Raw genomic sequence first — 14,234 nt, 5'->3', positions numbered from 1 at the left:
CTACCGTACCCTAACCTTAGTCAACCCCCTCACCCACACTCCCCCTGCCCCTTATCCACCCCTCCTGCCACCCCCCCCCCCCCCCCCCAGGCTGGCCTCGCTACAGAGAAGCCCAGTGATGCAGCCTCTGGCTGGGCATGCACCGACCTGGCGCTGGGCTGGCTGGGCCTCCAGGGGTTCAGGGCAGCAGCTGTCTGTCTGCACCTCCAAAGCTAGCTGGCACCAGAGCCTGGACTGGGCTGCTCAGATGTGGAGCCTGGATCTCTGGTTCTGGTTCAGTCTGCTCTGAGCCAGGGGAGCCCTGGTCTACTTCTTCTTCAGAGAGAGAGAGAGAGGGGGGGAGGGGGGGGAGAGAGATAGAGAGACAGAGAGAGAGCATGGGAGAAAAAGACAGTGAGAGAGAGAGAAACAAAGAAGAAGAGAGTGAGAGAAGGAGAAAGAAATAAAAAAGAGAAAGAAGAGACATCTGGTGGAAAGGTCCAAGTACCAGTGCTGGTATGTGGGGTTAGAAGGATGGAGGGATGGAGGGGCAGTAGTGGCTGTGGCATCCTTCATCTTAGAGTGAAGCACACACTCCTCCTCCCCCTCCCCCCTCCTCTTCATCTGCTTCTCCTCCTTCCTGGTCTTCCCTTGATTCCTCCCCTTCCAGACACGCTCCATGTTCAACAGCCACTCCCTCAGAGGAGGAAGGGGATCATCATGGATGACATGCAAGAAACAGGAAGTGGTGTTGGAATGTGAAAAAGCACAACAACCTGCTGAGTGAATGGAACTCAAACACACACACAGTCCTGCACACACACACACACACAAACACACAGTCCTGCACACACACACACACAGTCCTGCACACACACACACACACTGCATACACGCGCACACTCCTGCACACACACACACTCCTGCAAACACACACACACACAGACCTACCCCTGCTGAGTGTGTGCGATACAGCACAGCCCCCTCACCTGTCAGTTCCAGGAACAGAACGTAACAATATTCTGACTTTTTGATAATCTCCATCACTGGGAATACTGAACCCTGAGCAGATTCAAACACATCAGTCTAATTAGGGAGAGGATGGGTTACACATCACTAACTAACTCTGTGTTGTCACTACTAAAACTACACACTACTAACTAATTATGTGTTGTTACCACAGATAACTACACGATCTGAGTGAATGTTTTTTTTCTTCAACAATTGTAGCCAATCAGCTCTTAGAGGACACCTGCACTTCCTCAGTCCCCGTCATGTTCTGTCCAATAATGATGATGACCCAGTTGTTCCAGCCTATCAGAAGGAAAGATGATATCAGCTAATCCGAGTGATTACTATGATGATGCCACAATAAAGACGGAGGAAGGAGTATGATTTGTAGTTCTCTTGTGTAGTTCTGTAGTTCTTTTAAAGTTCAGGTGCTTCTGACTTCTCACTTTAGATGGTTACAAAAATGTGGTTTCCAAAAATATAAATATAAACCACTGTTCTGAATAAAACAGCTAAATTAATACCTAAATTTGAGCAAGGGTTCCTCAAAGCTACGCAATCGGGCCAGAGCAACTCTTTAATTTACATAATTCATATCAACACAATTTCAAACACACAAAGACTTGTCAAAAACAAGAATAACCACGAATTAGAGATGTTGTTCTCTTCCCCTCCTGGGTACAGATTTTACACAGAGTAACTCCAGTGTTCAGAGATGGCTGTGATCTCTGTGTTGGCAGAAGTAGATACAGTAATGTGATTGCTTTTGTCATCGCAAGGCAACAGATTACACAGCCCATCGGTTTGTAGACATAAAAATATAATTTAGGTTCAGATTACAGACATGAATATTGTGTGAGGAGAGGGTTTTCTCTGACGCGGTATTACTCAGACTAGTCAGGAGTGTGCGTGTGCGTGTGTGTACTGTAGGTATGTGTGCGTGTATATGTATGTATGATGAGTGTATGCATGTATATTAGATTTGTGAATGTGTGTGTGTGTGTATCCTGTAGGTATGTGGCTGTGGAATGTGTGTGTGTGTGTGTGTAATGTGTTCCCTTTCACTTAACCAATGCTTTTCTCCTTATATGTACATGTATTCATCTATATGTGTGTGTGTGTGTGTGCGTGCGTGTGTGTGTGTGTGTGTGTGTGCGAATGTGTGTGTGCGCGAATGTGTGTGAGTGTGAATGTGTGTGCGTTTCATGTATGTGTGTGTGTGTGTGACACAGAGACCACATTCTCTAGAATCTTGAAGGCCAGCCAAGTGAAGACTGTATAAAATGCAGAAAGTATTTAATTAAATAACACTACAATTACAAGCGATTTCCTGCCTCAGTGTCCCTGAGCAGAAGAGCAGTTTTACGGCGCTATAGTGTGATTTCATCAGAGCAAGACGGCACATTCACTGATGCATGAAGCACAGACACAATGTGTCCTATGTTACTATTTGTTTATAGATTATAGATTATGTTATAGATGATGTTATGTGATCGACTATATACATATTGTAAATTGATTGATTATATTTGTTGTATGTTAATGAGTTTATATATGTATTGTATCTTCCTTTCTTATGGATACTGTATCAAAGTCTGCAAGTAGAGTAAAGGTATTTACACATTATGTATTTTACAATTGTTCTGTTCTCAATAAAATAATGCGAGAAATAATTGAAATTCCTGATCAAATTCACAGAGATAAGAGGAGGAGAAAGGAAGAGGAGATAGAAGGAGAGGTGGAGGCAGGAGGAGATATGAAGATGTAGAACGTGGAGACAGGGGGTGTTAAAGTAACATCAGTAGTAGATCAGATGCATTTCTTCTTCCAGAAGGATCTACAGTGTAACATAACAGCAACGCCAACCTGTCAAGACTGCTAGGCGGTGTTATCACCCACACACACACCCGAACACACACCACTATACAGACACATAGATACACATACTCACCCCCCCCACACACCCACACACACACCCGAACACACACCACTATACAGACACATAGATACACATACTCACCCCCCCCCCCCACACACACCCAAACACACACACACCCAAACACACACACGCACACGCAAACACACACACGCACACGCACTGCAGGCCCGGAACATTATGCGTGCTGAGCGTGAAGTTGATTGTTGTCACAGCCTTCACACAGGTTTGTTACTCCAACACAAGTGACGATCGGAACCAAGAAGGAATATTTTTTATTAAGACAGAAAAAAAGCCAGATTGTTTTAGTCTCCGGGTCTTATTTCAAGTGGTGTATAAATAGATAACAGTGATAACAGCCCTACGAGCTGTCAGGAGGAATGGTTGTGTGTCACGTCTCCTCGTGCGTGTGTGTGTATGTGTGTATGTGTATGTATGTGTGTTTGTATGTGTGTGTATGTGTGTTTGTGTGTGCAGATGAAAACAAACAGAGCATCGGGATGAGAAGAAAGCTTCGGGAACAGAGATGACCTGAACTCACATTCTTCCTGTCTTCACATCCGCACACACACACACACACGCCCATGCAGGCACACACACACACACGCACACACACACACACACACACACAAGACGATGGCTCACGTTCTTCTGAAGACATTCACATGTGTGTTTCATACAGAGACACATGAAAACATGATCCCACTGTCCTGTCTGGGGAGTGTGTATGTGTCTGTGTGTGCGTGTGTGTTTGTGTGTGAACTGAGTACAGGCCTTATCCTTGTATTCCAATACACAAAGTAAAATATTGGATTTCAACCTTTCAACAAAACGCTGGATGTTTGGTTACATACATGAAAAATAGATTCATGCATGGACACACGCAATCGCACTGCACTTAACACTTGCGCATACACACATACACGCATACATACATATACTGCACAACCACACACAGTACACATTACCACACATACACGCACGCACACACACACACACACACACACACACACACACACACACATACAATCAAACACACACACGCACACACTCCAAAAACTCTTTGCCTTAGTGATGAGAAGATAAAACTTGCCACGGGCATGTTTAACTTCTGAAGAAAATTTAAAGGAAGTGGCTGGAAGCGGAAATAGATAAATAGATAACGGGAAGCTAAGCGGGGGTATGGGCGATGCTCAGAACGAATAATTGAGCCAGCGAGCTCGAGAACGGAGCCCGTTGCGCTGTTAGAAAAAGCAGCCCGTGGAGAACAGCGAACGAGGCGCCTACATAATACGCGCTGGAAGAAAAAACAACAACATTAATAAATAAAAGCATCATAAACTGCTATAATATCCTCTGCAGGGAAAATAAATCAAGTTGAATGTTTTTTTTTTATCCAGGCAAATAGACGTCGATACACAGTCGCACCTGATGACTTGAAGAAAAGTTTCATCCATCATTTCATTCATGTCTTGTCCTTCTTAAGTGGGCTTACGCAGTGTACAGATACTATCTGTACCACCATAAACCGGGAGAAGTAGCTACTTCAAACGTCAAGGCTAAGACCCAGACAATATAATAGTTGCCCACATCACATGTATGTTTTACTGGGTTGCGGAGGGTATCAGAAGTGGTTTCCTGCAATTCAGAGAGGACCACAGGCGCAATCACCGCGGATACTTTCCGGAGGAAGTCCCGAAGGTTGTGTTTGGCGAGTCTTACCTTTCGTAGAATCCACTGGCAGAGTAGCACCAGCGTCCAGCCTAGTACCTTCATCGCGCGCCTTCCGTTCTGCTGTCCTCCCGGGATCTACGAGGTTCCTGGAGCTTACATAAACGGTTGGCGGAACAGTCTGAGAGACTAGACAATCCGAGAGGCAGACGAAAGAAAAAAGTCAAAGTTTTGGTTTTGATTCTCGTTCTTATTCACAGTGTCTCTCAGTAGATTTGTCAGTGCTAGAAACAGGTGCTCGAGTCCGTCACGTGCGTCATATCCATCGTTTTAAGCGGGAAGTTGGTGAGGAGACCAGTCGCGTGAAGGACCGTTCGATACTGAAGCACACCAGCTCATCTTCTGTTACACTCACTAGTGGAGTGGTAGATCTAAGCTAGGAAAAGATGTGTAGTCTCTCTCCCTTTCTCTTTCTTTTCTCTCTCTCTCTCTCTCTCTCTCTCTCTCTCTCTCTCTCTCTCTCTCTCTTTCTCCCTCTCTTTCTAACTCCCTCTTCCTCTCTCTATTCCCCTCTCTCCTACAGCTTTCCCGTTTTCTCTCTGCGCGTAAAGGCGCGCGTTCAGCGCTCTTCGCTCCCGTTACCGATCCGATGTTTTAGACAAGTGCTCCATCTTCACCTCTCTCACCTGGCCTGCAGAGCTGGAACATTTCTATTATATGTTCATATAAATATATGGCAGTTTGTCGTGTATGTATGCATATGACCAATTGTATTATATTAATAATTCTGTAATTATTTATCCCGTTTATTTATGTATTCCTACTCTATTGTTGAAAAAAAAGATGTTGAAAAAAAAGATGTTGAAAAAAAAACTGAAATCTTTTTTTAAATAATTGTGTATAAACATCTACAGCGTCACGGTCACGGGTCCTCAAATGTGTCCATTTCCACATGTTCCCTGTCACCAGTCTCATGTATTTTCTTTTGTGTGTGATATAGTGTGTTTGCACACGAGGAAATGCAGGGGGAGAGAAAGAAGGGAAGCCATGTGGTAAGGGGCCAGGGCCGGATTCGAACCGCGGTGAGGCGCTCAGCCAACATCTTGCGCTCTTTAGTCCGGTGAGCCACAAACCCGTCACCCGTCTAAATGTTACTACATTATCACAATGTTGCACGGACAGAAATGTAACACTGTGTTAATGAGACGAAAATCAGACGAAAATCAGACATGTAAACCATTTAAACACGGTGGACCATGATCCTAATTTATCTGTGCTGTATGTCCATGCTGGCTGACATACCTTTTAATCGTTATATTCATCCTAATTATGTTAATCTTAACCACATTCACATCTTTCAAAATATTGATGATCTGTTTATTGCTTCAGTAGTTTGTAAACTATTGCAACGTCTATTTTTTACAGAATTTCGTTAGATTATTTTTTCCTTAAAAATTGACATATTGTTTTAATTATAGACTACATGTATTTATGACATATAACCACTATTATATGTACAGTAATACATAAAAAACGACATCACATTAGTTTCCTTACCACCCTCCCTATCCTGACTTCCTCTGCTGCCCTACCCACCCCTAGCCCCACCCTTCCCACACACACACACACACACACGCATGCACACACACACACACACACACACACACACACACACACACACACACACACACACACACACTAGTAAGGGGGATTCAGGGCCAGGTGGTGGCAATTGGGGGTTATTGAGGGGGGGCAGGAGGGGGCTAGTGAGGGGGGGGGGATCTCCCATGTTCCCCATTTCTCTCCCTCCCCGTCTCTCTTTCTCTCTCCCTCTCTCGCCTTTTCACTAACTCCCCCCCCCCCTCTCTCTCTCTCTCTCTCTCTGCTTGGTGCGAGTGTCACTTTACTGCCCCCTTGTGAGAGAAAAAGGAGTGAGCATTTTAAACAGCAAACTGGTGTTGGAGAGAGGTAGGGAGAGAGAGAGGAAGGGAGAGAGAAAAAGAGAGAGGGAGAAAGACAGAGAGAGAGGGAGGGAGAGAGAGAGGAAGGGAGAGAGGGAGGGAGAGAGAGAGGAAGGGAGAGAGAGAGAAAGAGAGAGGGAGAGAAAGAGAGAGAGAGAGAGAGAGAGAGAGAGAGAGAGAGAGAGAGAGAGAGAGAGAGAGAGAGAGAAAAGAAAGAGAAAGGGAGAGAGACTACACATCTTTTCCTAGCTTAGATCTACCACTCCACTAGTGAGTGTAACAGAAGATGAGCTGGTGTGCTTCAGTATCGAACGGTCCTTCACGCGACTGGTCTCCTCACCAACTTCCCGCTTAAAACGATGGATATGACGCACGTGACGGACTCGAGCACCTGTTTCTAGCACTTTTTGAGTGTGTTAGAGGCTGGTCAGAACCCTGCTGGAGCTTCCTGTAGGGTCAGCCTCTAGCTGGGTCAAGGCCAGCCTCTATTAAGGTCAGCCTCTAGCTTGGTCAAGGCCAGCCTCTATTAAGGTCAGCCTCTAGCTGGGTCAAGGCCAGCCTCTATTAAGGTCAGCCTCTAGCTGGGTCAAGACCAGCCTCTATTAAGGTCAGCCTCTAGCTTGGTCAAGGCCAGCCTCTATTAAGGTCAGCCTCTAGCTGGGTCAAGACCAGCCTCTATTAAGGTCAGCCTCTAGCTGGGTCAAGACCAGCCTCGAGTAAGGCTACCCTCAAATTACACAAATCAATTTTTAGGTTGGATTCACTTAAAAACACAACTTAAAATAACTCCATGTAGCTGTGGTTATGTATTCCACAGTCACTCTGTCCTCAGAGCAGGACAAAGCTGCATTCAAATGAGCACAGCTAAAAACCACTTGACATCAGGTTTTTAAGCAAAACCTCCAGGCTAAGGGCCCTCCCCCCACGCCACTCCACCCCAGGCCTGGGGCTCCGAACCCTGGCCTCCCCCCTGCTCACCGCCCCCCTGCTGGGCCTGGAAGTGAGGAGCAGCATTGGAAGTGGCAGGTGAATTTCACCCAGCTGTTCCCTCTCTCTCCTCCACTTAGCAGCAGCAAGGAGCCTCGCACGCCCGCCCAGCCTGCTCACAGCCTAATGAATGAACATGCTTCCAGGCCAGGCACCCCTTACCTACTATCCTCAAGTCATTTAGATGGCTAACACACACACACACACTGTGCACACACACACACACACTGTGCACACACACACACACACTGTGCACACACACACACACACACACACACACTGTGCACACACACACGCACACACTGTGCACACACAAACTGTGCACACACACATACACACACACATACACACACACACACAAACTGTGCACACACACACACACAAACTCTACACACACATATTGTACACACATATGTAGACACACACACAGATACACACAAACCATTACATCCTGTACACAGACACACGACAAGAGGGGTGAGCAGAACAGAAGGAAAGAATGAGAGAAAGAGAAAGACAGAAAGCGAGAGAGAGATACAGAGACATGGATAGAAAAAGCAGGAATATTTCAAGAAAACTGCCAGCTAGCAACACAAACATTCACCCTTACACAAACATTCACACACACACACACACACACACACACACACACACAGACACTCACTCACGGTCACACTCTCTCAGTGTTGTCCCAGAATGCACCTCTGCAATGTGAGTGGATACAATGTGTCGGGGTTGGCTGGCACTAATGGAACCCTTTGTCCCTGGAAACGGTCGCCGTGCTACCACGTCAGGTCCTGTTTCTACGACGATATGGAACCCTGGAATTAGTTTGCCTTTTGATCGATTTGAGATGGGAGATGCCAGAGAGGAGAGTGAGAGAAAGTGTGTGTCTGTGTGTGTGTTTGTGTGTGTGTGTGTGTGTGTGTTTGTGTCTGTGTGTGTGTGTTTGTGTCTGTGTGTGTGTGCAGGTGAATGTTTGTGTCACTGGCTGGCAGTTACGATTATGCTATTGTCATTCAAATGTTTGGTTGCAGAGGGACTTTCAAAGGAGAATGAGAAATGACTGTTAATCGGAAGCATAAGGAGGAATAATTTAATTAGATGATATCTGTCTGTCAGGTGGACATAATGCCTGTGTGACAGGACAGGCACACTGTAGGTCTGCTGCTACAGCAGCTTAAGCAGAAGAGAGAGAGATTTCTTTAAAAAACACACTCAGAGACACTCAGACACAGGCTTTTGCATACACAAACACGCACAGAGACACACACAAACACACACAGAGACACACACAAACACACACAGAGACACACACAAACACACACAGAGACACACACAAACACACACAGAGACACACAGAGACACACACAAACACACACAGAGACACACACAAACACTCACGGATCCATAAACACATTCAATAATAAACACAGACACACACACACATACGCAAATAAACATCCACACGATGCATAAAAACACACACAAATAAGTGCAAAAATGCATGCACACCCATGCACACGCACGCACACACACACACACACACACACACACACACACACACACACCCCGGAGTGAGTCACGTACACCCAGCCCAGTAAACAACCCAAGAGGAAGACAGTCTGTGGATCCATGTCATGCCACAGTCCTGCAGGAGAGGAGGGCCCTTTAAGCACAATGGTTATAAATTACCAAAAATAATCTGGCAGGAGGGTGCAGCACACAGAGGCCTGTCAGGGAAGCTCGTCTCCCCATCTGTCACCCAGACCCCCCCAGCTCATTAAGATTCATATCCCCGAAAGGTGACTTCTCAGGCGGGCACGCTGACAACACCCTCCCCCTCCTCCACCCCCCGGTTGAGTCGCCCGGAGGCAAAGTCACTGACAGGTAGCTGTGTTCTCCCTGAGGAGGCTGGCCAGGAGGAGGGGGGCAAGGGGAGTGAGGGGGGAGGTGAGAGGAGAGGGGGGTGAGGTGAGAGGGGGTGAGGGGGAGGGGAGAGGTGAGGTGAGGGGGTGAGGGGAGAGGTGAGCGGAGGGGGACAAGGAGGTGAGGAGATTAGGGGGGTGGGTTGGAGGGGAGAAGGGCGTGGAGGGGAGAGGTGAGAGGGGGGAGGAGGTGAGGAGGTGGGAGGGGGGAGGAGGTGAGGAGGTGGGAGGCATAGTCACAAACAGGTAGCCTCTGAATCCTGATTTCTCCACATCTCCCCTTCTTGTTCCTTGTCATTCCTTTTATTCTCTCTCCTCTCTCCTCTTCTCACCTCCTCTCTCCTCAGTTTTAACCCTGTAACCTCAGAACCACACACCATTTAACTCATGATTCAGTAAAAAAAAAACACACACACACACACATATAGATGAACACACTCACACACTGCTGTGTGACTTGCAGAACAAGATCTGAACAGCAAAGAGGGTTACCAGGGGAAACGAGTTGGGGTAACATGCATGTGAGTGTTCCTGACCTATCTAGCTGACAAACACATTTTTTTATCAAAGAATGGTAACTTGATTCTGGTCTTTGTAAGAAGCCCTTATGAGAGCATTCTTATATATATATATATATATATATATATATATATATATATATATATATATATATATATATATATATCTTAGATAAGAATGTATAAGCTGTATACCTTAACAGCTGTACAGTATGTAATGACTAACTTCAGAGGCCTTGTCACCTGTTAACTAACGCTTCTTACAAGCCTACAAGAATTATTCTCAATTGTTACCATAACAATGCTTGTTACATAGTCTTTACATGTTTATTCAGGAGATCCATGCCATCATTTAGATTTGTCTTAAATGGTTGGTGTTTTTCTCCAGCATAATACATCCTACCGAGAGTTTCTGAGTGGAGGTGAAAGTATTCATAGAGCGGATCAGGAGCTCTGTCTTGTCTCCAGCAGAGATGGCCAAACCTCTGATGCTCACAACAACGTGGCTTGTGCTATCTAACTTCTGTCTTTCTGCAGTGCCAGCTACCCGACTCACATGGTACGAGCATAGTGCCAGCTACCCGACTCACATGGTACGAGCATAGTCCCAGCTACCTGACTCACATGGTACGAGCATAGTGCCAGCTGCCTGACTCACATGGTATGAGCATAGTGCCAGCTACCTGATTCACATGGTACGAGCATAGTGCCAGCTGCCTGACTCACATGGTACAAGCATAGTGCCAGCTACCTGACTCACATGGTACGAGCATAGTGCCAGCTGCCTGACTCACATGGTATGAGCATAGTCCCAGCTACCTGACTCACATGGTACGAGCATAGTGCCAGCTGCCTGACTCACATGGTATGAGCATAGTGCCAGCTACCTGATTCACATGGTACGAGCATAGTGCCAGCTGCCTGACTCACATGGTACAAGCATAGTGCCAGCTACCTGACTCACATGGTACGAGCATAGTGCCAGCTGCCTGACTCACATGGTATGAGCATAGTGCCAGCTACCTGACTCACATGGTACAACCATAGCGCTAGCTACCCGACTCACATGGTACGAGCATAGTGCCAGCTACCCAACTCACATGGTACAACCATAGTGCCAGCTACCCAACTCACATGGTACAACCATAGCGCTAGCTACCCGACTCACATGGTACAACCATAGCGCTAGCTACCCGACTCACATGGTACGAGCATAGCGCTAGCTTCCCAACCGTGATCCGGCACATGGAGACCCCCAGGATGCCTCTCCTGTAGAATGACAATATCACAGTCAGTTCATCCCATCGGCCTAACGATGCCTCTTACATGAAAGAGAGGTTTTTCTCTCTCCCTTGTTTCACACTCAGTCTCAACATCAGATGGCAAAAGCAATTAAATGTGTTAGCCAGCTGCACTCGTAACGGCTTTTAATTGGAGAGGAAAAGTTAGAGAGAGAGAGAGAGAGAGAGAGAGAGAGAAGAGAGAGAGAGAGAGAGAGAGAGAGAGAGAGAGAGAGAGAGAGAGAGAGAGAGACAGAAAGATACAGAGAGAGAGACAGAAAGAGAGAGAGAAATACAGAGAGAGAGAGAGAGAGAGAGAGAGAGAGAGAGAAAGAGAGAGAGAGATAGAGAGAGGGGATTGTGTGGGTCTGACCCTGATGACTGTACATTTGTAGATGGTTGCTCTCCTCTCCTTATTCAGTCAACACACAACCATCCAAATGACAGGCATGCACTCTCTCGTGTGTGTGTGTGTTTGTGTGGGTGTCTCTCTCAAGTTGGTGTGTGTGTATGCGTGTGTCTCTAGTGTCTACACACACATGCGCGCACGCACCTATGCACACACACAGATGACCAAAATGAAAGACTGTAACAGACAAACACACCGAAAGGAAAAACAGAAAAGAAGGCGAAACTGGTAGCCAGGCGGCACAGCGGAGGCAACAGATGCTAATTCCGTCCCAGCCCTGGCCGTGATTAGCATGCACCCCCCAGACCGGCAGCCCCGCTATGGGCCCGTCCTTCACACCGAGAGCAGAACCACAGAGCAGGTTATCAGGTACGGTCTCAGCTAGATAATGAGCTCCACAGTGCTCTCCATTGGAACCCTGGGCTGGAAGCACGTAACCTAGGGCATTGTTAGGGGGAATTCAGTTTAAACCATCATCCTCCCTTCCCTCTTTCTCTCTCTTTCTCTCAGTTTGTCTGTTTGTCTTTCTCTTTGTTTCTCCCTTTTTTCTCCACTCCCCCCTCCCTCCCTCCTGCTGTTTCTTTTTCCACCTCACTCCCTTCCTCTCTCCCTTCCTCTCTCCCTTCCTCTCTCCCTTCCTTCCTCATTTGCTGTTGTTAATTGTGGGTTTTCGTTAAGGCTGATTTCCCAGATATAAGGAGAAGATAGGAGAGGAGAGGACTGGAGATGAGAAGAGGAGAAGATAGAGAAACAAACAGGTAGAGAAAGACAGATAGGTTTAGGGAGATGAATGAGGAGAGAGGTGAAAACAGAAGGACTGAAATTCACACACAAGCACAAACACACCCCACCACCCCACCCCCACACAGGTATACACACAAGCACACCGCACACAGAGCAGTTGTGGCAGTATATTGTAATGGTCCCATGTAGGGCGTTCAGAGGGAAAGCAGCACCTGCTTAATGAGCTACTAATGAGCACAGTAATAGAGGCAGGATAATCCTATCATCCTCTCCCATCATCCGACATAGCACACTCACACAGGAGGAGGGTCTGGGGAGAGGAGAGGGGGGAAGGAGGGAGGGAGGGAGAGAGAGAGAAGATGGGGGAGGATGGGAGGATGAAAGAAGCAGGAAGAGTTGGAGAGGAGGAGCATGAGGAGCAGGAGGAGCAGGAGGAGGAGGGATAGTGACTCTATTTGAGCTCATCTTCCATTTGAATCAAGACCCTGTTCTCAGTAAGACTGGCATAACGTGCTGACACGAGGCAGACAACCTCCGCTGGCGATGGGAGAATAATTTAAATAAACCCCATGACAGAGGTGGGGGTTATGGGTCGAAGGTGATGTAGCATGCAGGGACATGGGTCCAGGGTTGATCTCAGATAGAGCACTCTGTTTGCGCCGCTGTTGTTCTTATACCTAATCACCATCCCAGATCAACAGCACATCACTATTTAACTGACACAAGCTCCACACACTTGTGCGTGTGGTTCAGATTTAACTGACCCTCTCCCATCTCAAACCTATCACTGGAACAGTTACGCAGGTACAGATTATCTAGTTATTGACAGGCAGACAGACACACAGACAGACAGACAGGCAGGCAGGCAGGCAGACAGGCAGGCTGTCCACACCACACATATTGTTTTACTGCCTCTCTGCTTCTTGGTTTTTATCTCTGATAATATTTGCTCTGCCCCTCCATCTGAGGTGAGCTCTACAGGAAACGTTTAATATCAGTCTGCTCAACGCCCCGGGCGCTGTGGAGGAGTGGAGGAGAGGAGCGGAAAGGAGAGAGAAGGAGAGGAGCGGAGCGGAGAGGAGAAGATAAACAGAGCCTGTTGATGTATTGCCTGTTAAACACCCTCAACACCACCACACCTGCTACTGCTCACACCACTGCACCTCCCAGACACTCAGACACTGGCCCCTACTGCACTGCACACACGTCTCCAGGGTAACAGACACATCTCCAGGGTTACAGACACATCTCCAGGGTTACACACACATCTCCAGGGTTACAGACACATCTCCAGGGTAACAGACACACCTCCAGGGTTACAGACACGTCTCCAGGGTAACAGACACACCTCCAGGGTAACAGACACATCTCCAGGGTAACAGACACACCTCCAGGGTAACAGACACATCTCCATGACAACTTTCACCTCTCAAGGGTACTCACTTTTGGTGACCCATACATGCTCCCTCTCTCCCTCTCTCCCTCTCTCCCTCTCTCCCTCTCTCCCTCTCTCCCTCTCTCCCTCTCTCTCTCTCTCTCTCTCTCTCTCTCTCTCTCTCTCTCTCTCTCTCTCTCTCTCCCTCCCTCCCTCCCTCCCTCCCTCCCTCCCTCCCTCCCTCCCTCCCTCCCTCCCTCTCTCCCTCCCTCTCTCTCTCTCTCTCTCTCTCTCTCTCTCTCTCTCTCTCTCTCTCTCTCTCTCTCTCTCCCTCCCTCCCTCCCTCAGCTGCTGGTGGGGTTACAGCAGTACCAAGCTACATGGTAATGAACCCCATGGAGGAGGGAGCGTATGGACCCTGAATGGCTAATTCTG

General features: G+C 47.4%; 1 protein-coding gene across 1 annotated transcript in view; it reads right to left on the bottom strand.

The window, feature by feature from the left end:
* nxph4 (neurexophilin 4) overlaps window positions 1-4,702 on the bottom strand; it is a 34,453-nt gene extending 29,751 nt beyond the window's left edge. The window contains exon 1 of the mRNA XM_084705553.1: window positions 4,649-4,702. Coding sequence (XP_084561679.1) covers window positions 4,649-4,702 — 54 coding nt within the window. The remainder of the gene's footprint in view (window positions 1-4,648) is intronic.
* Window positions 4,703-14,234: the final 9,532 nt, after the last annotated feature.

The sequence above is a fragment of the Hypomesus nipponensis genome, chromosome 9 (assembly GCF_054491055.1).
Source record: "Hypomesus nipponensis isolate SF chromosome 9, ASM5449105v1, whole genome shotgun sequence".
In the NCBI taxonomy this organism is placed as follows: domain Eukaryota; kingdom Metazoa; phylum Chordata; class Actinopteri; order Osmeriformes; family Osmeridae; genus Hypomesus; species Hypomesus nipponensis.
Note: the sequence above shows the minus strand (reverse complement) of the source record. Positions and strands in the feature narration are given on the sequence as shown.